Raw genomic sequence first — 27,044 nt, forward strand, 5'->3', positions numbered from 1 at the left:
TTTTGAGAATTTTTTCTTTTGACAACCATATATCATAAGTGGTGGATTTACGGAAAACCCATGTTGAGTAAAAAATGATGGGGAAAAGTGATTTACTTTAAAATGATTTCAACTTTTAAATTACATTACGTGATAGTTATAAAAATGTAAACCTAAGAAAGTTGTTGGTTTTAAAAGGAAAGGAAATATCGCCAAAAAAAAAAGGAAAAAAAGTGTGGAACTATCGTGCTTCTGTATCACAACACCTTCCGCAATCCGCAAGAGTTGGATTTTGTTGATCGATTCGTGTAATAGAAAGAGATAAAAAGCGTGCGTGATGGATTCCTCTCACATGACTTCGCTCCACGAAGATATCACCGACGATCAGCCTCCACAACCCGCTTCTATTTTCGATTCCGTTCCTCAACGTCCACCAACTAAGTAACTAACCTTCTCCCACTTCGATCTTCCTATTTTTTTATATCATACGATATGACGTCGTTTTGACACTTTCATTTCGTTTTGACGGTTAGGACTTCTTCCGAAAAATACACACCCCTAGATTGGTCCGTTTACTTTGACAAACAAGAGGATGTTGTTATTCCTGAATCAAATGATGTTAGTTTTCAAAATCAATATTATCATTTTTTCGTCCATTTAGATGAATATTCTTCTAACATTTTTTCCACATTATATTCAGGTTTTTCATGTTTACATGGCAGGAACCGAGGGTCCAGTTGTATTCTGTTTACACGGTGGTGGTTATTCTGGGTATGCTCATTAGTCATTGCTAATGTATCTATTTATCTCTTAATTTATAGTAATTTTTAATTTTGATAAGTGACACACACACCAAACACAACACTAAGTTGACACATAATAATTTGAAAAACTGAAGAAATTGAATGTGTCTACGGACACCAAACACAGGTCCAGTATGAAGTGTCAGTGCTACATAGATTAGTTGTCCATGTTGTAACATGGGAATTGGAATATTGTTACTTATGAAAGCTATCACAATGCAATGAGAAAAAGAGCAAAAACTTTTAGAGCTTGAGAACGTTATAAACTTTATAGGAGTTTTACATTCAAAGATAAGAATGAAGGGATACATTCATAGTCAATAACTAGTAACCAACACCTAGCGAATTAACTAATAACCAATTAACTAATTAGAAAACTAACAGAACCACAAACACGAGCAATTCCTCACACATAAAACATTAGTGCAAAACCAGTTCTAGCAGAAATATTTGACACCACATTGGCATTCTATTGTTAGGTATTAAAAGATTTGAACTTTTTTTTTGCGCCTTAAGTGTGCATGCATGGATAAATTTATCTACAATTAGTGCAAGTTTGCAGTTTGATAAAAGCCTCCACATTATGTCATTACAGACTTTCGTTTGCTGTGTCAACAAGTATAATTAAGGAGAAGTATAGGGTGGTTGCGATGGACTTGAGAGGCCATGGAAAATCATCGACAGATAATGATCTTGACTTATCTGTTGAGGTATGAAGTAATAAATAAACTAAAGTGAACTACATTGTTTGTGAAGATGTGTGCCATGTTTGGTTTTCTGGTTTTTGTTATACTTCCCACGTGCTTGTAGTGGTGATAATTGTTTTGTGCAGACCATGTGCAATGATGTATTGGCTGTTATAAAGGAATTATATGGCGATTCTCCTCCAGCAATTGTCCTCGTTGGTCACAGGTGATTTAAAGTGATCAGATTTATGTTATGTTGTAGTCTTCTGTTTTTTCATACACGAAGAGGTCCACTTTGTTGACGAGCTTGAATCTTTGTGAAGAATGCTGGTCTCTTGAAGTAACCTTGGATTCTTTTCCAGATTAAATGGACCAAAACTTTAATTATGTTGTCTCTACCTTTATTAGATGATTATATAGTATAACTCTTGGTAACCTTTCAAAAGTTTGGTGTCTTTTATTTGTTAGAATTAAAAGAGGACAAATTTCAGGATCTTTTAGTTATATTTTGTGGTGTAGAGTCCTGTTTGAAGACAGGCATCATCAATGCTAGATTGAATGTTGTTTATATTTTTATGTTGTGGCAATTGTTATTTTTCCCATGTGAAGGAAATATAATTTGGTTCTAATTGATAAAATGATTTTGGGGATGGATGAGTAAATCACCAGAACAAAATGAGTTGACAAAAGAAGAGAACCTTTATATTTTTTGTCTGATAGGAAGCAGCCACTGGCCAAAGGCCAAACCGTTTTATTTTCCCAATTTTTTTATCCGACTCATCACCACAGATTCCTTTCATCTGACTAGATTTATCATCCTTCAATAATTAGACATTGGTTTTTATAATCATAATGCATTTGCTGTAAAACTGCTAAGCATAGCTGTGCAAATGTTTTGGTTTTGTTGTATGTGATTACTGAACTCAGTTTCAACTAAAAGATATTATGTATAATAGGGAATGTTTTACATTTTAATTTGCTATTGCACATATTCATTTGTCTCTATTTTATTTAACTTTGTGTTTTATCACATGACCTCTATTTTAGTATTTTGCAATTTCATTTTCTTTCTTCTATCAACGTTATTCTTATACTAATATTTGGTGAACCTAACCTGACTAGAATTTCCAATCCCCTTATATAAATAATGATTAACTTTGGTGTATAGTATTAACTATTATGAATTATTGATTAAAATTTTCTCCATCATCAAAGCATGGGGGGGTCAATTGCTGTGCATGTTGCTGCAAGGAGATCATTGTCAACCTTGGCTGGGTTGATTGTTGTGGATGTTGTAGAGGTTGGTCTCTAACTTCGTAATAGTTAGCTTCCTTGTTGCTTTCCATGACTACTTATCCTTCATGGACGGGTGCTGAAATGTTGATTATCACAAGAATTTCAGGGAACAGCGATGGCTTCACTAATGCATATGCAGAAAATCCTATCAAGTAGAATGCAACATTTTTCAAGCATTGAAAAAGCTGTAAGCTCTCTATCTATCCTTATCGGCTTTCATTTGCATTTTAAGTTATCTGTTACTGGTTGACAGTTGACACAGCTGTTTCTCATTTGCATTTTCTTAACCTTTTTTGTCCTCTGCTAGATATTTGTTTTTTAAAACATGCCTTTTTGAACGTCATCTTAATTTATTATGCACTGCTTGAACATCGGATCTTGAGTGTTGTTTCATTTGTATTGGTCGATTTTGACTGGAGTTGAAATTCCTTGTATGCAGATTGAATGGAGTGTCAGGGGTGGCACTTTAAGAAATATTGATTCTGCTCGCGTATCAGTCCCCGCCACAATAAAGTATGATGATTCAAAGAAATGGTTGGTACCTCTCTCCTAGCCTTTATAACACCTGCAGAACAATCCAAAATATAGTCCTTTTCGGCTATCCAATCTGAAAAGGCTAGTTCCATAGACTTTGTTTTATGCTTGATTGGCATGATATTGATTTTATGCTGCAGTTATGTTTATCAAACAGAGCTGGAAAAGACTGAACAATATTGGAAAGGCTGGTATGTCTTTTCTCAATCTTTTCATGCTTCCTACGTTAAAGAATATCTGATTTTTTCACATTATTTTTAATATCATAGGATATCTTAAATATTTTAAAATATCTTCTAGGATTGGTTGTCATGTTCTTTTAAATATATTGATTTGTTTCCTTAATAATGAGGGATCAAGAGTCTATTTCCTGAACAAATAAGGATTTGTGTTGTCTTCTATATTAAGGTCCTACATATCATTCGAATCCAATTAATATAATTTTAGGTATTGTTTGGTAACGCCAATAAACTAACTTATATCTTATTAAACTAACTTATAAGTTTGTTGGATTAAATAAGATGTGTTTGGTAAACAAGCTTTTCTCACAAGCTTATAGCTTATTCTGAGACGCTATTTCAAGTAGCGTTTAAGCTTATAGCTTATAAATTTGTACACTTTATTCCATTTATAACCTCATTAATTTATTTTTATTATTTTTTATATATAAAAACGTAACCGTCCCACTAATTTACTATTCACCCACTATCTTTAGTATCTTTTTCTCGGTGCTATTACTTATGTTTTTTTGTTCAGAGTGGTACTATTACTTCTACATAACACATCCATTCTTTCAATTCTTGCCAAAAAAATTCATAGCAAAAAATTTAACTTTATGTATGCCAAAAATTTATGTCACATAACACAAAATTGACAAAGGCATGCATGAATAGAGCTGGATTCAATTTCTTTACTTCCTTGTCAAAATAATTCATAAAATCTTTCATCTTATTCACGTGACAAGAAATTCATAAAGTTAAATTTATTTTTTACGCCAAATTATAAATCGTAAAATGAATTGCTTTTTACGATTACTATTTATACATATGAAGTTTGTTAAATTTTTCAAGAACTTTTCAAATTTATGTTTATATTGTAATAAAAAAAAGTAACTGATGTACCAAAAAAAAAAAATGAATTCCATGGTTTTTTATTTTTATTTCAGAGCTTAATTTTACCAAACGGAGCCAATGTAAGTTTTTCCTTTTCTCCCTTTATACCTAAAAGACTAACCTTATAACTTCGACATGGTATGAGAGTGGTACCATCCTCTCATCACTATTTTGCCGCTGAGTTCCTTATTCTAGAACTGTTTTTCAACAATGTCTTATCAACAAGATTATTTTTTCTAGTTAGTTGTGCCCCAATTCTGGCCACCTTTTGTCTCTCAAGTTCCCTCTTGTTAATGAGTTTTTCCCTTTCTCCGCTTTTGTAATCTTAGAAGCCTTAAATCAGTTCACCACCGTGTCATCCTCCCTCCCGACTGACCTAGAAAAGCAGTTTGGAATCAACTATCCCAGAAATAATGAGTTTGGGACCATCTTGGGTTTAGTGATGTGATAGGATCCGGATCTGATTATAGAAGAATAGGTGTTTATTGACAGAAAACATAAATTCACTCTAGACATTCAAGAGGCCTGGTTCTCTGACTCTCTGCAAACCCTTCACAAAACCAAAGATCCCCATTCTAATCCCCCTCTCTATTATTTATGCCCTCTCATCTCATACCCGTAACTAATTGACTTACTAACTTACCTAAAAAGCTCCAAAACTGCAACCTCTCGCCAACTCTTGCAATCCTCCAGCTACTTTCATTTGGTCCTCCCTTGGTCCGATTTCTGGAAAGATAAAGATCCAATCATATTTGAAGTGTTGGATTTGGACAATTTCACCGTAATATTGGTTTGACATATTACGGCTACAAATTAGCCCAATGTATGAAACTTTGCTATTTACCAGCTTTCTGCTCCTCTCCTTGCGTACAAGGAAGGTCATGCTGCAAATTGCCCCCCTTACATCTTGGTCATGGGAGTTTCCTCGCACCCGACATCAAAAGTTGGGTTCGGTGGTTCTGGTAGTGGAAGTTGAATCAACACACGTAGGCTAGAGTTCTATTATTGACCCAACTTCATCGACGACACTCAATATTTTAGTTGCTTAACACAATTCTCCTTGCCTCTGTGTTCACCATTTGATGTGACTTTCTCTACTATACGAGTTTTGTTTGATCTCAGATTACTGTTGGCTAATTGCTAATATTGCATGGATATGGATTGGCAATGTAGCAGTTTCCATCAAACCTTTTCATCTTTATTTTCTTTTTTCCATTTACAAGTTATATGTTGACATACGTCCTTTTTTGTGCAAAATATAATAACTCGATTATGAAAAAATAGAACTAGGGTAAAAAAATTATCAAATTGAAAGTAACTTTACTCGTATTTTATCAATTGATTATATTTTATTTTTCTTACAGGTATGAAGGCCTCTCAGAGAAATTTTTGTCAAGTCCTGTTCCAAAGCTGTTGTTATTAGCAGGAACTGATAGATTGGACAGGTCACCTCTCTTGGATTGTATTAGTTTTTGGTGGTACTTTAAACTTTATTTGTTGGTTTTTCAGTGAAACCTTTACTTAATGTGGTTTATCAATCGCAACAGTTAGATGAGTGAGACTACCTTTATCTGTTTTCAATGAGACTTCTGGTATGCACCAATCTGTAGATTGAGACTACCTTTATGTGCTTTCGATGAATAAGACAGATTGATGGACATTTTAATATGACGGGTCGGTGGTAATATACGATTGAGATACTAGAATGAATTTTTCACATGATAACTCTATTATAATTAGCTTTATATATAATTTTATTCTATTTCTCCTCTTCTTTCTTTCCAGAGTTTATGAGCAAACTGAATTGTCCAAGTGGACTTCTAATTTTTTTTTATTGGCACTACTTCTGTAACAGAACTCTCACAATTGGTCAAATGCAAGGGAAGTTTCAGATGGTAGTTGTCAGACACACAGGGCATGCTATTCAGGTTTGCACTAGCCATGTTTCTTGCTGCATTTGCAACGTTGTTTTATGGTTTCTTTTATTACTTTGTAAGCTAACATCTTCTGTCCTAATATATTTAGGAAGATGTACCTGATGAATTTGCCAATCTGGTAGTCAACTTTATTTCTCGCAACCAAATAGGCCCTCATGGAGTCGTGGTACGTATCTTTTTTCATTTCTTATCAATGCTGTTTACAAATGTCCTGCAGATGGTACCAATACTATTTTTGCACCAACTAGAGGGTTTTGTCCCCATAATTAGAATATTGTGGCTCTGTTTTTTGTATCCATACTCGGGATAGGCTTCTCCATTCTATATGGATTACTGTTTTCTCTGTAACCTTCATTGCTAAATAAGCATTTCAGTTGGGATCATCAACCTCAACTTAGTAGAAAGTGGAGTCTTTTTTTTTTTGTTCCAACCCTTGTATAGTTTGGTTCAACTCACAAACTACCCGTGTTTGTGAAAGGGAAGTTAGTTGTTATCAGCGGATCTTCTTTGAGAATATGTTAGGTATCTCTGAGATTTTGTAAGTTTTGGAATCTTAAACATCAACAACCTGCATTTACTAAGCTATGAAGTCTATAAGCATCTAGAACTCACATGAATGCTTGTAATTCACCTTTTAAAATGCGATCCTTTCTCATGGTATAACTTTATACACTCTCCATTTGTTACACGGTGAGTAACTGAAGTAGAATGTAATATTGGGATAGCGGAAGTCCTATTTTTTTTTTAAAGCAAAAACGGTACATTGAGGTTTATGTAGTCCCTCTCTGTAGAAAATTGCTTTACCCTACAATTTGTAACTTCCTTTCCAATACAATTTTTTTGTATTTTGTTGAAAAAGAATTACATTTGCCTATTTGAGGAATAAAGTTTCCGTTTGCAATTCATTGCTTTAGGAAAAATATTGGACTTATGCTGTATATTTAAGTAGATTTTTTAGATTTAATTTGATTGGCATTTGGTTCATGCAATACATAATTTTTTATAAAATTATTTTGCAGATACCTGGCCTCCGCAAGCCTGCCTTTTCAAAGCCATGAATCAGGTGTTAGATAAACCAAGAATGGCAACTGCTGCAGGGTGATGACGGTTTTCTTATCTGACATTCCTTTAGTTCTAGTATATTATTATGAACGGTTACATGTTTTGGTAGGTGGAGTGAGTATATATTTTAGATTATGATATGGTGAATGTATTATTATCCACAGTTTTTAGGCATTTCATATCAAGCTACAATTGGAGAAAGGCTTAAATTGTACTAGGTTCTAGACTATAAGGTACAATGGAAGCAATGCTTATTTTCTATTAGGTTCCAGATGATAAGAGTTTTCTAATTAAAATAAATTTATGGTTCTTTATTTATGAGAAGATTCATAAGCTAATTGGTTTCTATGGAGAAGTTAAATGAAAGAGTTTAAAAAAAATGTTAAGATGCATTGCACAATTATTATTTGTTGTACGAAACATATCTATTTCATGTCTTGATCAATCAAATGGGCAATACAATTGGAAACATAATTTGCTTGCCTCTTGGTGAACACACTAGGTACCATATTTGCTTGTTTCTTGGTGAACACAATTGTAACGTTATGAAAAAAGTTATCATCTCCCTACCCTTTTGTTGAATACTGTGAGAGGATGATTGAAATGTCAACCACTACTTTAGAGTCTAAATAAAAAAATAACAATATTAACATTAGACTTTTTGGCCCACCAAAAGTTCAAATTAAAGGTTCAAAGTTTCTTCTTCATGAACTTGTATAATAGGTTGGAACAAGATGGAATTATCACGCACATAAGAACCTATATCATGGTCCAGATTGCAAATGGCAATTCCAATTCCATTAATTTCGAAAGTGACTTTTACATCAAACTTGAGCATACGCATAGGGGGCTTTTTCCAAGTCTCGTGTTGGAGTATAAGTACTCTCCTTGGGAGATTCTTTTCCACCCACATGCATTTTGGGAGTTACTTTTAATAATTTTTTTGTTATTTTTTTTATAGAATTATTTGTCTTTCACATATTTATTTCTCTCCAATAAATAATCAGGATAATTTTGCCAAAATAATAATTGATTCTAATTTGAACTTTAAAACCACAAACAAAAAAAGATTAATATAAAATTATTAATATAAAATTACAATTAATTCACATAACTACAAAGCCATATGTTCGAATTCAAGACAAAATAATCAATCTAACAATATCAACATTTATCAATTGATTTAGAATTTAAGGACAACCATTAAAGTATTTTATGTAGATTTTTCATATTATATATATATATATATATTCGAATTAAATAATTAAATTTAAATGATTAATGTATTTGAATTAACGATAAATTGTTAAAAAAGAAACTTGAATTTAAATCACAATTAAAAAAATAGCTCAACTTTACTTATTTCTGGATGGAACTATGAGTTACTAACGTCTAGTATTATCTAGTATTATGCGTTCAACATAGGAAGGATCAAAACAAGAAGAAAAAGAAATATTATATAACATGAATATTTTGATCGCCTTTCACATGTAGCAGAACAAAATAGGACCAAAAACTTGACAACGTTGGCACAAAATCACATGCCAAACTTGACTTTTGCCTCACGCTAACGCTACTTTTCACCTAAAAAATAAATAAAAAAAGTTAAAAGAAATGGCGCCCAAAACGTTCCACGTAAGCGAAAAAGTTAGGGCTGGCTTTTTAGAAGCACCGTGGCGACCGCGTTCCATTTTCCCATCCTAGGCAGCCACGTACCCCTCCTCCTATATAAATAATCTCATTTCTCAAATTTTTATTCGCTATTTATCGATTCTGCCAAACCTAAACCTAACCTTCGTTTTCTTTGCGGAGAAATCAACCAATGGCTTCGTTTGAACAAGCACCTGCCGGTGATGCCAAAGCCGGAGACAAAATCTTTAGAACCAAATGTGCTCAGTGCCACACCGTTGACAAAGGTGCTGGCCACAAACAAGGTTAGATCTCGTTTTTCTATTCCTCGCTATTACCGATTGTTATTTTTTCGTTTTTTATTTGAATTTTATTTCGATCTCCCTCTTATTTTTTGAATTTAAGCTAAATAATGATTAGATCTAGAAATTGCTCGGTGATTTTACGTCGTTCTTATTCATTTTTTGTAACCTAAATTCTGGATTCTTCATACGTTATGTAATTTGTGTTTGTGTATTCTAATTGTTGTTGTTATTCTTCCTTGTTTTTCATGTGGATTCGTTGTTTCGTCTTATAGATCTCCCGGATTATTGTTTAATTGTTTATTTTATTATTTGTTCGATGCTGTCAATTGACGTTATTTTATAGTGTTCGTTTGATTGTAGAAAAATTGATTGAAACCGTGCAAAGAAATTATTGCGTTTCGATGGTAATAAGTGTTTTCCTTTTGATAATAAATCCATTTTAAAAGTAATTGTGTAGTCCTACGTATATTTTTAAAATTGGATGCTGTTGATTTACGATTTGATAGATTTGGTCATGGACTGCATCTATTGTTGTTGTCTAGGACAATATTTGATAGATTTACTCTTTAAATTTTTGTAGAGATAATGAAAAAAAATTGTGTAGGGGCAATATTGTGAATTAATCCATGGATTTATGATTTTCAGTAATTATAAGTTGTGCTTATTTGAATCAATTGGATTAGTCATTTACGAATACTGTGAATGAATACACGGATTTCCGATTTTCAGTACTTATAGATTGTGCTGATTTGAAACAATTTGGTTGGTCATTTACGAAAGGGCTTTTGCTGAAAAGCGTAGGTGCTTTCGGCATTAGCAGTCTGATGTAACCAATACTTCAATTTTTGATTCATCGGTTGTTGATTTTGTAAAGTTACTTGTCATATTGTTGCTGTTGATGTGTGAAAACTTCTAATATTCAATTTTTTTTCCTTGTCCCCATAATATCCGCATACCTTTTTTCACTTTGCCTTTGCTTTCACTGAGTTTGATCTTAATCTCTTATTTCTATAATTTAGTTATTTTTCTGTTGCCTGTACGAACTAATTGAATTATGTGATTTTCTAATGAGACTATATTATTTGAAATTGCAGGGCCCAATCTGAATGGTTTGTTTGGAAGGCAATCAGGTACCACTCCCGGATATTCCTACTCAGCAGCTAACAAGAGCATGGCTGTGACCTGGGAGGAAAAGACCTTGTATGATTACTTGCTTAACCCCAAAAAGGTACAATACAAGCTAATATTTCAATATCCATTGGCTGTTAGTCACTGTCACTGAACCCAATGCAATGTTACAGCTAATTTTGATAAAATTTCAATTAAAACTCAAGATAAATAGTTGAAATATTATTATGAGTCTTGTATCTTAGCTTCGTGCACGAGTTGAAATTAGCTTATGTTTCTCACATTTTATAGAAGCTTCTCATATTATTACGAGTGTTGTATCTAAGCATCGCACATAAGTTTTACCCTTTTAATTATGGGATTTATTGTTTTTTAACAGTATACATGTTATGGGAATATGCCAATATTGCTTAGTAACAGTAATAATTGTGTTTCCACCAAATATGTCCCTAATCTATGTATGTTATGCTCTTGTGCAGTATATTCCAGGGACCAAGATGGTATTTCCTGGTCTTAAGAAGCCCCAAGAACGTGCTGACCTTATTGCATATCTGAAGGAAGCCACAGCATAGTGATTATATACTTTCATACATTCAATTTTTACAGTGATTTTGAAGTTCTGGAGGTTTAATTTTCAGAATTTTAGTAATGCTGAGCAGTTAGTACTGTATCTTTGGCAAATAAAGTAGGTTATATTGGTTCGCAATGCTATTTTGCTGATTGTGCATTGCTTGTCAAAAAGCCCCCAAATATTGGCTGGCTGGAGCTACACTCAAGCAAATTTTTTATTGAATTAAAACATTTTTATCACTATTTGGTTAATTGGAACTATGATTTAATTATGTTTGTCTCGGTAATATGTTATTTTGATTTGCTCAGTTGAATATGTATTCGGACGAGAAAGGTAAGAGTGGCATGTGAGTAGGTCGTTAGACTTTGGCCGGGCTATTCCTACATTTTGTTTGACTATCATCAGATTCTTGTTTTTGGTATGTTAAAATGAGTGAAGAAAAATGTCACTCAATCAAAGGTTTCTTGATTTGAAGTTGGGAGGTAACTTGATAAGTTTATGTGGTCAAATATGGCCGTTTTTCATTGACGAGGACGTAATGCTAAAATACCAAAATACTATGGTTAAATAAAATAAAATTGATACTAGCCCCGATCTTGAATTGAATGTTTTTTTGGCTTGCCAGCCTTGCCTAATACTGGCTACTAGAGAATACCATTGAATTGAAAGATCTTGATATGACTATTTCCTGCAGTAGTTTTAAAGTTAATGAAACAAGTTGATACTATTGGTAAGGTGGAGTTTGTGCTCTACAGAAAATGGTCTGACAAAGTGTTCTTACCTGAACGTGTGGGAGCATGATAATGGAGGTAGTTCTGGTAGAAGCTGATTTGTTTACAGATGTTTTAATTTAGGAGCATGTTAGTTATTTTAATTATGTCTTGAGGTCGGGTCAAAAGAAGAATCGTTTGTCAACCTCAGAAGTTCCTTACAACACATGATTGACACATAACATCAATAACTTGTCACTTGAGGTCAGATTAAAAGAGTTGCCTAAATTCTCACACCAAATCCCTCCTTTCAAACTGATAGAAGACCATGGCAATCTCATATGCTTCTTGTAACTTGATTTAGGTGCACTACCATCTTCATTCCCAATGGCCTTGGATGAAACTTGTTGAGGAAGAAACTCAACTTTTTATAATTAAATGAATCTATTCTTTAATCTTTTTATGATAAATTAAATTTATTTGAGAATTTGAAATTGAAAAAGAGTTAAAGATTTTGAATGCAAATTTTATAAAATCATATTTTGCCGAAAATCTAACTACATTAGCAAAGTTAACATAACTTTTCTCCGTTTTCTCCTTTCACTTTCTTTCATGCATCTTTTTCAATATGTGATTTCAAGCAGTTTTTGAAATACAGTAAATGTGATAGAGGCAAATTGTACGCAGAAAACATAATGTCTGGCTTGAACACAATCGTGGAAGGAATAGTAGAAATACTGGCAAGAAGTTCTAAAAAAACTTTTTTTTTTTTTTTTTTTTAATTTAAACACTGAAAAATGTTAATTAGATTTTGTAAATGTAAGGCCAACAAAACCTTCGATCTAAATGACCCTTTTTTTTCCCTTTAATTATACGCATTTTTATTATAAGCATCAGTTGATTTATTTCATTATTTAATTAAAAAAAATTATTTTTTTATAGTAGTTTATAGAGATATCGTTTTAATGGCCAAGTCTTATTTATAAGAGAAAAGTTAAGGTCAGTTTGTTATAGATTATACACTAATGTATTAGACTTTCGATAATTTATTATTATTTTTTAGAGATTTTTTCAAAAAAATAAACTTTAGTTTGTATTTATCTACTATAATGAAAGTCACATTTTAAAAAAATTTATTTATCAAAAATAATTTTTTTCATTTAAAGTCATTTTTAATTTTTTCTTCTTTAGATTTTCCTTTTCTTAAAAAGATGTTACAACAAATGATAAAATATTCTTTGAAGTTATTTTTTAAAAGTGATATTTTATTTAAAAAACGTAGTCCCTGAAAAACAACTCTATGAATCCATGTCTTGAATAATACAACATCTGTCTAAAATTGAAAGTTGAATAATTGTGTTTGTTGGGTTTATTGTCCGTTTGGTACCAAGAGCATAAAGGAAAAGAAGAAAATATATGAAGAAAGTAATACGTGCTTTTGTATAGTAATATTAGATGGAAAAGCCAATAATTTTGCGTTCTCTTTATTTGGTTTATCAACAAAAAATGAATGTGTAAATGAATATAAGTTGATCCATCAGTACTGGTACTATTTCGGGTCCTTTAGAAAATTTTTAGAAATTTTTTGTCTCAAAGAAAATGTTTCAAATTTCAAAATTATATCTATTATTTAAATGTATTTTATACACTTTTGTGTTTAACATAAATGCAATTAATGTTTATATCAGTGGGTGTGAAAATATCTATAATATTAAGATTACTTTACGAAAAAAATAAACACTAACACTTTAAATTAATGAGTTTCATTGCTCTCTGATTTTTATTTTTCTTCTTCTTATATATAATACAGAAGAGTAAGTAACATGACGAATGATTATAAAACAAACAAATATAGTGAAACAAATAAGCAAAGGAGACAGAATGGGACATAAAATAAGAAAGAAAAATTGACAAAAATTAATTAATGAATCCTCTCCATTGAATTAGTCTTACTTATATATGGTACTTCAATTGGCCCTAAATTAAGGAAGATCGAATTAAATGATTATTAGAGTTACTAAATAAAAAAATAATTATTACACCAGATTCTAGTACTATATTATATGATTCATGAATATTCAAGAGTCCCACAACGACTCATACTGAATTTCTTCCCATTCACTCAACTCTAAAACATTACTATTATTATTATTATTATTATTATTATTATTATCATAATTATAATTGACCATCCTAGAAGACTGATCATCAAATTCAAATCCAAAGATGAGTGCCTCACTCATTTGCATCCACATCTTAGGTGAATCCAAAGGAGAATCATTAATTGCTTGAATTTGAGAAGGTGAAAGTCCAACCCTTGTAGGAACAACACTACCATTGCTATTAACACCCCCTTCATTTGCTATCTCTTTGAATTGCAATGCTGCTTGTTGGGCCGCGACACGAATATCCTCAGCATTTGAACTTGCTGGTTGTGGTAAATTCTCAATTAATTCAGGAAAATTGAGCCTAGCGGCGCGCCCTTTAAGCCGATAAGCCGCTACATCATATGCGGCTGCAGCCATTTCTGGTTCTTCATAGCTTCCTAGCCATATTCTACTTTTCTTACCTGGCTCCCTTATTTCTGAAACAAATTTTCCCCATTTTCTCTTCCTAACTCCTATGTAGGATTTTGGTGTTGGAGCAATTGCATTATGTTCTTGCATGCTATTTGATTCTTCCATAATTGGTTATAGATAGTTTTATTATAATTTTATGAGACAAAACAGTGAGAGAGTGAGAATCATATATAACAAAGATTGTGTTAGTGTTTAAAAGGTTAAATATATAAAATAAGTAAGGTTCGTCGTAGGTACGTACATGAGTGGAAACATGCTGTCAGTGAGAGAGCAATATATAAACACGTTTGCATTATTAAATGCATAAATTTTTGCGATGTCACTCTTTATCAATAAATTTGTTTTTTTCTCTAAGACTTAATTTGATTTTATGGCATGTCACTCTATGTTAACCAAATTTCTATGGCACATTTATAATTGAATTGTTATAGTATATTTGTTATTTAAATTAATAAATTAACAATTTTTTCTATTAATTAAATAATTATATGTTGAATTTTTTATTTTAGATTCATAAAAAAACTTACTTTTATTGTTAAAATATATTATACTGATATTTTGAAAAATAAATAAATTTTATTTTGTTGACATATTTTTCATAGATAATATTTAATAATTAAAAAAAATTAATGAAAAAATATATATTTTTTAAGTAACTCACTTAATTATTAATTTAAAGATCAATATAAAGTAGAATTTCTCTTATATCAATAACGATTGTGATGTCACTAAAATTAATACCAGAAGAAAAAAAATGAAAGTTCACTTGTTTTATATGTTTGCACACGTGTCGGGTTTACAAAACCGTGTGCATGGAGTATTATATAAAGCAAAGCAAAGTCTCCGATGAATGAATATAATTTTTCATTTAATTATTTTCCTAGATCATGCATGAAACATTTTTCACTGTTAAGTTAGTCAATAGCTGAATTAGTAAAAGTAAAAGCATGGTGTCAATCACTTCAACAAATACATAACGCAAGTAGCTGTTAAAACTCGTTTCAAGACTTAGACTTTTTTTATGAAAGAAAGACTAAGTGTTATGTACACTGTACTTTTATGTCTCGATGTATTAGTGTACTTCGAAAGAAAGACTTAGATTTATATTCTCCATCTCACAACTAAAATTCATTAGAATTTACAAGTTATAAATAAATAAATGGAGTTCTATAAATTTAATTGGTGAAATGATTATTATAATTCTTTTATATTTAATTTAAATAAATCCAAATTTTATAAATACTAGTAAGTTAACAATAAAACAAGAAATATAATACTAGAACATATTAAGATATACTTTAAAAATGATATAATTAAATATATTATAAGCAGCCAAATTTACTAATATTTAAAACCAACAAATATAAGTACTTTATTGATTATATTTGAGATGATAGGGAGTTCATATTTTTTTAATAGAAGAAACATGTATGCGTGATGCTTTAATTAAATAATAATAAACTGCAAAAATCAAAATAAGAAGCTTGTGTACGGATTGGGACGGTGGCGCCTATCTATGGCAGTATATTATTATATACTTTATTCAAAATGAATTTTAAGATTGAACACTTTTATAAATAATTTGTGTGGATTAATGTTAAAAGTTATTCAAATTTTTAATACGATAGGTGATACTTAAAAAAAATTATAAATTTTTTTATTTTTATTAATAAGACAGTGGTTTGATTGATATTAATTTAATACGAGTTATATATTTGTGGTTCTTAATTTTATTAAAATAACATCATTTAAGGTTCTATTTTATTAAAAAAAAATAGCAGTTAATATTTATTTTAAGAGATGATGTATGTGATCGATAAAATTTTAAAAAAATTTTAATTAAAATTTATCTTTTATCCAATACATATTTTGTAACTTTCAAACAATATATTCACCCAACTATTAGTCTTTTACAAAACCACTCATGTCATTGATATTTCTTAATCAACTATAATTTCATCAAATTCATATTATTTTTAAAATCTATTCATAAAAGAGAAATTTTAAATTAAGAATCATATAAAACATCTAAAAAAAATATACCTAAGTTTTTTCCATTCCTAAATACTCCATATTTTTTCATGGATATAAAAATTGAAATTAGTAATAGTGCCATCGTGCTCCAATTTATTTTTTGACCGTTGTTACCTAGTAGTTAAACTACAATTGAAGGTTGAAGACCAAATGGTTTCTTTTCAAACACGAGTTAATTATAGATGGGAAGGAGGTAATAGCACATCAAAAATTGGTAATAATAGATGGAGATTTTTTTTGTTTATTGGGTGTGTGTGAATGAGTGAAGATAATTTTCCACAAATTTAGTAGTAGGTAGTTACTAATATAGGTGTAGGAATCCTAATTAGTTCCCACCAGCCTCAAACATACAGCTCTAACACACATTGCATTGCATGCTCAACACATCTTCTAATATCTTAAATTTAAATAATTTTTATTAAATTATGCATGTCTAAATATTTGTAGAAAAAAAATGATATTTTTTTTATAAAATAATATAAAGTTAATTCGGTGGTTGAAGTAAACGAGTAAAGAAGTGATAATAAATTTTGACTTTGATTTTCAGCTGCAACATATAATAACATATTAAAAAATGTGATATTAAATATTGTGAAAAAAAAAAAAGCAAATTAGAAGATTTTCAGCTGCAACATATAATAACATATTAAAAAATATAATATTAAATATTGTGAAAAAAAAAAAGCAAATTAGAAGGGGCACATTTTTATATATTAAAATTTTTATTTAATTTATATAAATTATCAATCAATTATAAATCAAATTATTAATAAAATTAAATTTTTATAACAAAATTATTTAAATAATCGGTCATAATTTGTTTACCTTATATATTAAATACAGGTAACAAACTAACGTGGATACTAGTATTTAGGTACTCACTCAATAAACAAATTTACGTCCCTCAAAAAAAGGTAAAAGTAGGAGTATTTAAAGTTGCTGTTGACATGAGTTAGAAAAAAAGGAGAGAAGTTGCTATCGACATAAATATTGGGCTCCAAGTATACCTCTATCAAGATATTGGGCTCATTAGCCTTCATCGTATTAAGCCCAAACTTAATAAATACTTGTTCAATCTTTTAATTTTTAGTTTTTTATTGGATTATAATTTTTGATAATATAAAATACACCGTTGATTTTAGTTTTTGATATTGTATCTAGAAGTGTAGAAGCAAAATTTAAAGACAAATGAACATTCATCACAATTTTTTATGAAATCGCTCTCATATAAAATGATCAATTTCAAGAATTTAATCTAGTTTTTATATGGACAAAAATATTCAATGATACATAAAAATAATAGATTTGGAGTCCAAACTTCTCCCCGGCAGTGATCCTACTATGACTTGTTGATCGTTTTTTCTTTATAAGTCAAAATATATTTTTACAATAAAAAATATATATAATTGACATTAAATTACACTGTGAAGAATAAATTCAAGTACAAGTATCAGATATTGGTATGGAGATTTTTTTTAATCAAAAATATTAAAGTGCAAAATCATCTCAAGATTAACAAAATATCTAAATTATGTTGGCACTTCAAGACAATCATATATCATTTGAATCATCTTAAAAATTTATTTAAATAAAAAAAATGAAAAAATTACAAAAATAATTGAAAAGACTAGACCAAAACACAAAGTGAAACATCCAAGGCAATAAACAACATCTACTTTTTTTATGATTTTAAAAAAGAGTAGTCACTAATTTAGAATTTGTTTCTAATCATAGATAACCAACGATTTTTAAATGTTATATCAAGCAACCAACAACAATAGTATTATTACCATGGCAAACAATAAATAAATATAAGGTTAATACTAGGAGGTGAGTTTAAAGATATAAAGTTCCTTATTACCAACATTAACATAATGTACAAAAAATACAAACTACTTTATACGACGGTCAAATAGTATGAGAGTGGTGTGAAAGAGAAGACACCGGCATATCCCACATTGAGGCCCACATGATTATGTATATGACCACCGGCGAGTGCTTTATGGGCCAATCAATTCGAGTCAAAAGAACAATAATGTTGTTAATGATACAAATTTAAGTTACTAATTAATTAATTAATAAATTAATCTGTTAGTACTAAACACGCAGTCAATGGCAATAGTGATGATTGTGTGTTGCAGCTGTTTCCCTCTCTCGACAACAAAACTCAAATATGCGGATACTCGCTTCAATCCATCTCTTTTTCATTATGCTTTCACAAATTGGAACTCTCCATCTTTCAAAATAAATTGCCAAAGAAAATCGATGTATATATTTAAAATTTTAAATCAATATATATTTTTTTAATTATTATTGTTTATAGTTTAAGACATAGTAGTATGACGGACGTGAATGACCTTTATGATATCAAGTTATATCTTTCGTAAACTGTATGTGTTATATTTATTTATATATTATTTGATATAACATATTATGCATGACTATTTAACAAAAACATATTATTCGTTTAAAAACCTTTATGTATCATTATGTGTTATTGTTTTACAAAGGTACGGTACAATTGAGCAAAATATATTATAATATGTTATTGATTGGATTCAACTTTGGTCGACTCTGAATTAGACCTAAGTTCAATATCACTTATTTGTTAACTATACAAACATCTTATTAACAGTACACAAGGTATACTTCAAACATAACTCTAACTTCCACATCAAACACGTACTAATATTGAGTGTAAGAGTGTTTGCAAGTACACCTCCACAATGAGTCTAACTCTAACCAAACACCATTGTCTAACATCATTCCTCGCATCATCGGTGCGAGTACGAGTCACAAACGAAAAACAATACATATTACAATTTTCCTCTCTTACACGTTAAATTTTTTGAAATTACTAGAACCTCCTCCTCTCTTATCAATTCGGAGATTAAAACCTTCTCCCTCAATTCACCCAAACACCTTCTCTATTCGACTTTCTCGTTTGAAGGATTAAATAAAAAAAATAAATAAAAAGTTTACATGAAAATCATAATAAACTTAAAAGATTATTATACATGTATTTTTGCCAATAATTTATAATTCATATATTTTTACCACTAATTTATATTTTATTAAACGTTGTAAATAACTAAGTGAAGTTGTGTAAAAAAAACTAAGTGAAGCACAATTTTTCTTAGGATAATATTTTTCTTAAGTACATAGGTACTTTAATAAAGGATTCTTCCCAGGTCTTGAATTCACTGAATGTTGGAGATTCTGTATGGATATTGTCCACGCACGGTGGGTTCTGTTTTCCTCCTTTTGTTTTTTATTGAGACTTCTATAAAAAAATTAAGAAATATTTAAGAATCCTTGGTTAAATTGTTCAACGGCAAACATGTCGGTGTAGCAAAAGTTAATTCTTAATTCGTTTAATTAACATTTCAACAAGGCAGGTGACAAATTAATTCGAAGGTTGATTATTTAATTAAGCTTTCTTTCGGTCCTTACACTAGTGTGAATGCTATAGAAAATTAATTCCTTATAACTGATAAATTACAAATATTAAGAAAATTACAAAGTAGATGACATACATTATTAAATATTGAAAAATAATTTTTGAATATTTAAATTTTTGTTTTTCAATTTTTTCTTCTTTTATTGAAAATTTCAAAATCGTTATTTTGCCACCAAAAATTTTAAAAACGAAAAATTTATCTCAGTTTTTATTTTATTAATCGGAAATTTTAAAAACGATTTTTGTGTACCAAAAATTTTGAAAATAATTTTACGTCTAATGAGAATTTTGAAAACAAAAAACTCAGTGAGCAAATTTTTTTCTCAAACTTTCTTTTTCTCTATCAGATATTTTGAAAATAAAAAATTAATAGACGAATGTTTTTCTTAATTTTTATTTTGTCTACAGGAATTTTAAAAAAATGAAAATTTGATTGACAAAATTTTTTATCGACTTTTTTTTTTTCGAAATTTTTTCTACTGAAAACAAAAAAAATTGATGGGTAAAAAATGGATTCAAAAATTTTCAATTAGAAAAAGTACAAATATAAAGATAAAATTGAGATTTTAAAAAATTGTGAATATAGAGATCAAAGTGAGGAGTTTCAGATCTATTTTTCTGAAAATAGGACCAGTCTTCCTCTCTAGACGTTCTTTAGTTTTGTTCATTTTTCCTTTTATACAAAAATAAAATAAAATAACTTTTCCAAATAAAATGAAGTCGCTTACCTTTTTTTTAACATAAATTACTGTAATCTATAAAAAGATAACTGATTACATATCCTTTAAACTAATGAGTCCTCGATGATGAAAGCTGAAAATATACATAGAAACTTACTTTTTTAGAATTGACTTATGATAGAACTCGAAACTTGAATTAATTATATTAGTATTCCGCATTTATCTTAAAAAAAAAGAAATTAACTTATAATAGATATTTCGGAGAGTGCATTTAAATAAACGGTCAAAGAAAAACATAAGAAAACGCGGAGTTAGTATGATAGTATAAAATTATAATTAGTAATATATGCGCCCATAGCTCTCAAACTCAAGTATATAGAGAAAATGAAGTGTCTATTAATTTATTAGACGGGATATTTAGTTGAAGATTAGCTTAATCCAGCTGTTCTCAAACTCTAGAGAGCCACCATCATATTCATATTGGTTTTCTTATTACACATGGCCCATCAATCATATGAAAATTTAGTATCTCTAAGTGTTGATTGATTACCTACAACATATGGGTTGATCTATCTCTAAAATGCATGTATTGACATTAATTAGTGATAGCACATTGGAGCCCTCTCTTTTGTAGCTAATATTAATGGATTCAAATTGGCTATAGTTCGTAATTTTGCGTTTAGTTGAAGTTGAAATTTTTGATCGAACAATTTAAATTTAATATTTTAAATTATAAAATAAAAATTAAAGTCTATTTATTTAGTAATAAATGTGCGACAAAAAATAAATAGGTTAAATTTAAATTTAAATTTAAATCAATGATTGATTCACCAAACTTAATTTAAGGTTGAACAGTGAATATTACTCAATCGAACACACTCCTCCATTTAACATTAATTAATTTTTAAAAATGTTTCTATTTTCTTTCCTTTTTAGTTTAGTTTAGGTTGTTTTGTTTGGAATGGAAAACTTCTTCTTATGTATACCCTACTTTAAATTAATGCCATCTAATAAGCAAATAAGATCCGGATTTATTTATGATAAATGGGGTTAAAAGAGTGAGCCCCGTTCGTAATGTTTTTGGTTTTATCATTTGAACTTTTCAAAAATCAAATATAATTTTAATTTTGAACTTTGGATTTTAGTTTGAGGTTAATCTTTTTTTTTTATGTAAGTTTCTTCTATTCTATTTGAAATGTGTCGGATATTAAATATAGATAATTTTTTAAATAAAATTTAAAATTAAATTTACTACATCGTAGAAGTTTAGTCTCTTTCGCTGTACTCAACTTCGTTAATAAAATTAATTATTTTTTATAATTAAACAACTATTTTTTACTACACCTCGATATAAATTTATCTAATATAAGATAAATATTATAACATAAAAATAATTAGAGATGACAACAAATAATGAAGTCGAAAAAAATAAGAAATAAATGAACCAATTTTGACATTAGAGAGTTGCAAGCATCGGATGTTTAAATAAATTTCCTTAAGATACTCATGGTTTCCCTCACCTATGAATCACACATTCACACTGTCTATATTGAAACTCAATATATTAAAATATATAAGTTTATTTATTTATTTATTATTTTTAAGTTAAATAAAATTTATTTAAATATTATAATTTTATATGACATTTATCAAATAACAATTTTAATAAATGTGTGAAGAACCAAATAACTAATTATATTTGAAAGTTGGAGGAGACAAATGGACCTCTTCGTTCTTCAATTAGAGGTGTAATGTGGATCAATTCATTTGATAATGTTTTTGTGAGAACATTTTTTTAAATCTCTAGTAGTGTATTTATTGCATTCATTTTCAATTGGTATAACTTTAGAAACAAAAAAAGTTTTCATGATAATGAAGAACCTAATTGATAGAAAAGAAAATTAAATTGGGATGAGAGAGTATAAAAACTTGAAAGGAAATGAGATTCTAAATAAAGAATCAAATTAGGGTTCGAGGAAATTGAAAATTGTAATGCAAACACAAACATAATTGAAGAATCGTGTTAATAAAGATATACTATGAACAACGTCAACGAAGATGATGATAACGATTCATTACAATTAAAGTCGTGAAAATGGATTGTTGTTCGTGAGCCAATCAATTCACCGACAAGTTAAAGTGCTAAAATAAGATTCACCAATACTTTGAGTCATCTTGAACTAGTCCACTGAAACCAGCATACGGAGGTGGATTACTCTAGGTTGAATCGGACAAGTCATCCATTTTTTTTAAATAATCATAAAATATATTAGTTTTTTAATTATTTATCTTTTGTTGTTAAACTTGTTTTGTTTTATATTTCTAAATTTATTGATTATTTTATTTTGACTATCTTTTAAAAGAAAAAAAAAAGCAACCCACTAACCCACCAATGTTGGAGTTGATCAACTCCATTTCTCCTCTTCATTACTATAGTTTAGAAGTGTTTTGAAATGTATTAAAAATGTAGCTCTTATTGTGTTTCAATTTTCAATGCATTGAATACAAAGCTTTTAATAAAAACTTATTATTTTAGTTTCTTAGCAATGTCTCTGCACTCATTATTATTTCCTTAAAAACATTTGGACTTACATTATTAAATTTATATTCCTAAAACATTGGCACTGGAAAAAAATGGAGAAAGTAAAAAATGGAGAGGATACTCTCAATGTAGACTGACCGAGACAAGTTGATACTATATTTGTCCAACTATGATCATCTCCATTTTTTAACATTTTATTCATTTTTTTGGGTATGTATCATCTCCATTTATTCTTTTTATTTGTATTTTAAAAAAGATGATAAATATAGACATAATTAACTCAACTATAATGTTTCGAGTTCGAACTCATGATATGACGTTTAACATAACAATATCGATATTTCTTAATTAAGCTAAGAGTTAAATACAACTCCATTTATTCTATTATCATAGTTTTATGAATATAAATTTAATTATGTGACATTTGGTAGATCCAAATATTTTAATATATTCTAAAACACTTTAAAATTATAGTAATAGAGAGAATAATTGAAAAAAGAAAGTGAAACCATAATTGTTCTTATATATAAGATCCCTTTGATCAATACACGAAAAAAAAAAAAGTAGATTTCACATTAAATTTATCAGTAAATTATTTTTCTAAAACTATCATTCAATTATTAAAATAAATAAGTAATTGATATTTTAATTTCTTAGATTTAATTAGAGGTATTTTTGTAATTTTAAAAGTGACTTTGTAAGTGAAATTTCAAACTCATAATTTACCGTGACCTAATAATGTTATTTTATAAATACATATATGTTTTTTTACTATATTTTATAAATACATATATTAGAATAAAAATACAATCATTAAACCTACACAACAAGGAAAATAAAATGACAGAAAAAGAGATAGAAATTATTAAACCATTAATCGATATGGTCATTTGTTGTAGTCCACTAGTCCACTACATTCAACATTCATAAATAAATAAATAAAAAGTCCACTACATTTAGTGTGTTTGTCCACTGTAATCATAAGTTACATTCATATTTAATCTTAAAAGTTGACATTCTTGGAAACCAACCAGGGTTACCAACACATGTACTACCATTAGATGTTCTTCTCATCATTTGAAGCATAAATGTATGAGATACATTATTATAAAATTAACAAGTGAATAAGTGAATTTTTTATTAACAACACTTGGTTGTACGTCTACTTGAAACGATTTTGATATTAAAATATTTGGACATGGCATTAAAGACATAAATTCAGTTAATTTTGAAGTTAGATTTTCATATTTTTATATTTAAGAGAGTTTATATAGAACACATATTGAGGCTCAAGACGAATGTAAAAATGTTGTCTTTTTAACTCTCAAAACATTAACATTTTGAAAATTATTAAATTTTTGTTTAAGATTTATTTTTAGACCTTTGAAAATACAAATCATTACTAGATTCAAATAATAAATTTTGCATAATATTTACTTTTCAATTGATAATAAAATCAATTAATATTGGTTGAGATATTATTTTCTATAAAAATAATACACAAGGTAAAAAAAACAGGACAACAACTATGGTTTAACTTGTAACTCATTTTTAAGCATCAATACTCAATTAAACATCACAAAATTTGTACTCAATTTAAAGGTAATTGAGTCTAGTTTCCAGAAAACCAACAAACGTTCAGAAATTATATCTAGAGAAAAAACTATGAACAAAACATAACACATATGTCGTACGAATTTTAAGTTAACAACACTTATTCAGTCACACTAATTTCCTAACAATATTTGCAAACAATCATGCTACAAATTATGAATAAATCAAATAATGAATACATCAAAATAATATCACAATGTCAATTTACTTAAACTAATTTGTCACAATAGTGAAATTCAAGGTCTTTAAGTTTAAATACATTAAAAGAGTATAATTTTATGTCATCAAGAAAACTCAATTCTACAATAATTTATTCTCAATTTCAATCATAGAACTTCACATGTATAAATTATTTTAACCATCTATTTCAAAACTCCTAAATCTAATCAAAAATAAAATTAAAAATCTATTTATTCGTTTCAAACCCTTAAACCCCAAATCCATAACTTATAGTAAACATTATCTCATACGTGCACGGAAGGGAAATAGAAAAAGGAAAACACACCTTTTAATTTTAAAATGATTGAGAAAATAATGATACTCTCAACTTTTTCTACCTTAACTTCTAGCAAAAAAATGTAAGTTTTCTTTCTCGTTTCTTGTTTTGTCAATGTTTTTTTTCTTCGCATTCTTTTCTTCTCTCTTACTCTTTCTTCCTGTTCCTCTCTCTATTTCTAGTGTATATGCTCCTCCCTTCTTTTTTTCTTCTTTAGTTTAGTAATTTATTTAATTATTATTATTATTATTACAAATTATAATTATATACTAATAAATAAAATATATAAAAAAACTACTAGTAATTATTTATGTTAAAAGGATGTTACAATTGTACATCCATATTTAATAAAACTATATATTTTTATAGTTGTTTTTATATTATAATTACACAAAGTTGTTGTTTTACGCGGTAATATCACGAGTTTTAATTAAATATCGAGTGAAATTATTATAAACATAAAATATTTGATTATCTGAAATCTGAATATTAATTTGTAAAAATAATTGTTTACTTTTTGTATACTTGTTAATTGTTATTTTAGAGTAGAGTAGAGTAGTTGTTGTTTGGTCACGATTAAGAATCTAAATCATTCAGCCATATGTACAGAAATGCACATCATTTAACTTTTTCAATAATAATAATAATAGTTATTATTTCTTCCTTTCTTCTTTTTTCCATTTGTGTGCGCTTAAATAATTTCTATTTTGTTTTTGAGATCAATTGCTTTCGTTATTTTATTCTATTTAATATACTTCTTTTTTCTCCTTTCATTATTTATCTGTTGTTTTTTATTTTATATTATATTTATATAACTTATACATTCGCATTCTTAATCGAATGGAAGTAATATACAAGAGTCCTGAAATAGTAAAAAAATGTCAACATAATGTAATGCATTACTCACAATGTGTTTCTTTAGATTTTTTAACATAAATTACCTTGCAACTCCGGGGGCTTGTCGTAGTAAGTGACAAAAAAACGAATATGTAGTTTATATATAAGATATAGATTTTATTCAGTAACAATCATTTATTGATTTACAGTTCATAACATTTTTTGATAAGTAATTAGAATAACTAATGAGCTATATTTTATTTATTTTTCCTTTTATTTTATCTTTATTATTGTAATTAAAATTATTTTTATTATATATAATTTAAAATGATTTTAATAAATAATAATGTAAAGTAAATAATATTAAATAGTTTATTTATTATATTTAAAATAATTAAAATATTAAAATAATTTATTTTAACATAAATAATTTATTTATTGATAAAATAAATAAAAATAACAGATTAATAAATTTTAAATTAATAAAAAAATAAAATTTAAATAACTACTTTTAAAATATTTTAAATATTAATTGATAACTTTTTTTTTAATTAAAAATATCTTTTTATGTTATTTTACATATGAAGTTAATGGAATCACTAATTTTATTAAACACTTCAATTAACTTAATAACTATCAATTATAAAATATAAATTATTAACTATTAGCTACCGACTAATTTTACCAAAAAAAAATCGTAGATAGTGTTGTTTGAGGTGAAAAATAAATTCTAAACAAACATGCTAATATAATAAAATTGTAATAGAGGTTTGTTAAAAATGTCATTATGCCAATAAATTACCCACTCCATCATAAAATTATTACTTTTTTATTCTATTTAAATCAATCGTACCGGCATAAATTAGATTTAACGAAAAGAGTTATACTTTTTACATCATGATAAACCCACTAATATATATATAACTCTAATACAATAATTTATGAAAGAAAAAAAATCAATTTGATAGCTTAATTATAATGATTTCATAATCTAACATCTTTACGTCACGTGTAAAGTTTGTATCTGCAAGAAAATCTAGTGTCAGCCTC

General features: G+C 28.4%; 3 protein-coding genes across 4 annotated transcripts; 2 read left to right on the forward strand and 1 right to left on the reverse strand.

Annotated features, from left to right (window-relative positions):
• Positions 1 to 160: 160 nt before the first annotated feature.
• Positions 161 to 7,727, forward strand: LOC101492485 (uncharacterized). 2 transcript variants are annotated; one of them, XM_004511417.4, is made up of 13 exons: positions 161 to 420; positions 513 to 597; positions 680 to 750; positions 1,378 to 1,492; positions 1,615 to 1,694; positions 2,684 to 2,768; positions 2,871 to 2,951; positions 3,204 to 3,298; positions 3,439 to 3,489; positions 5,775 to 5,855; positions 6,266 to 6,338; positions 6,436 to 6,513; positions 7,367 to 7,727. In XM_004511417.4, exons 1-13 carry the CDS (start codon positions 317 to 319, stop codon positions 7,403 to 7,405), a joined length of 1,038 nt encoding a protein of 345 aa, XP_004511474.1. In that variant the 5' UTR covers positions 161 to 316; the 3' UTR covers positions 7,406 to 7,727. The 2 variants fall into 2 exon arrangements, with proteins under 2 accessions (XP_004511474.1, XP_073220642.1); XM_073364541.1 differs by lacking the exons at positions 6,436 to 6,513; positions 7,367 to 7,727 and having other exon boundaries at positions 5,775 to 5,888; positions 6,266 to 6,319.
• A 1,350-nt stretch (positions 7,728 to 9,077) lies between these two features.
• On the forward strand, positions 9,078 to 11,313 carry LOC101493056 (cytochrome c-2). The gene is made up of 3 exons (XM_004511419.4): positions 9,078 to 9,343; positions 10,438 to 10,571; positions 10,951 to 11,313. The coding sequence occupies exons 1-3, from the start codon at positions 9,232 to 9,234 to the stop codon at positions 11,041 to 11,043; spliced, it is 339 nt and encodes a 112-aa protein (XP_004511476.1). The 5' UTR covers positions 9,078 to 9,231; the 3' UTR covers positions 11,044 to 11,313.
• A 2,333-nt stretch (positions 11,314 to 13,646) lies between these two features.
• Positions 13,647 to 14,500, reverse strand: LOC101493379 (ethylene-responsive transcription factor ERF022-like). Its single transcript, XM_004511420.4, has one exon. It carries the CDS (start codon positions 14,434 to 14,436, stop codon positions 13,831 to 13,833), a length of 606 nt encoding a protein of 201 aa, XP_004511477.1. The 5' UTR covers positions 14,437 to 14,500; the 3' UTR covers positions 13,647 to 13,830.
• Between the last annotated feature and the right edge of the window lie 12,544 nt (positions 14,501 to 27,044).

This window comes from Cicer arietinum, chromosome 8 (assembly GCF_000331145.2).
Source record: "Cicer arietinum cultivar CDC Frontier isolate Library 1 chromosome 8, Cicar.CDCFrontier_v2.0, whole genome shotgun sequence".
Classification (NCBI taxonomy): Eukaryota; Viridiplantae; Streptophyta; class Magnoliopsida; order Fabales; family Fabaceae; genus Cicer; species Cicer arietinum.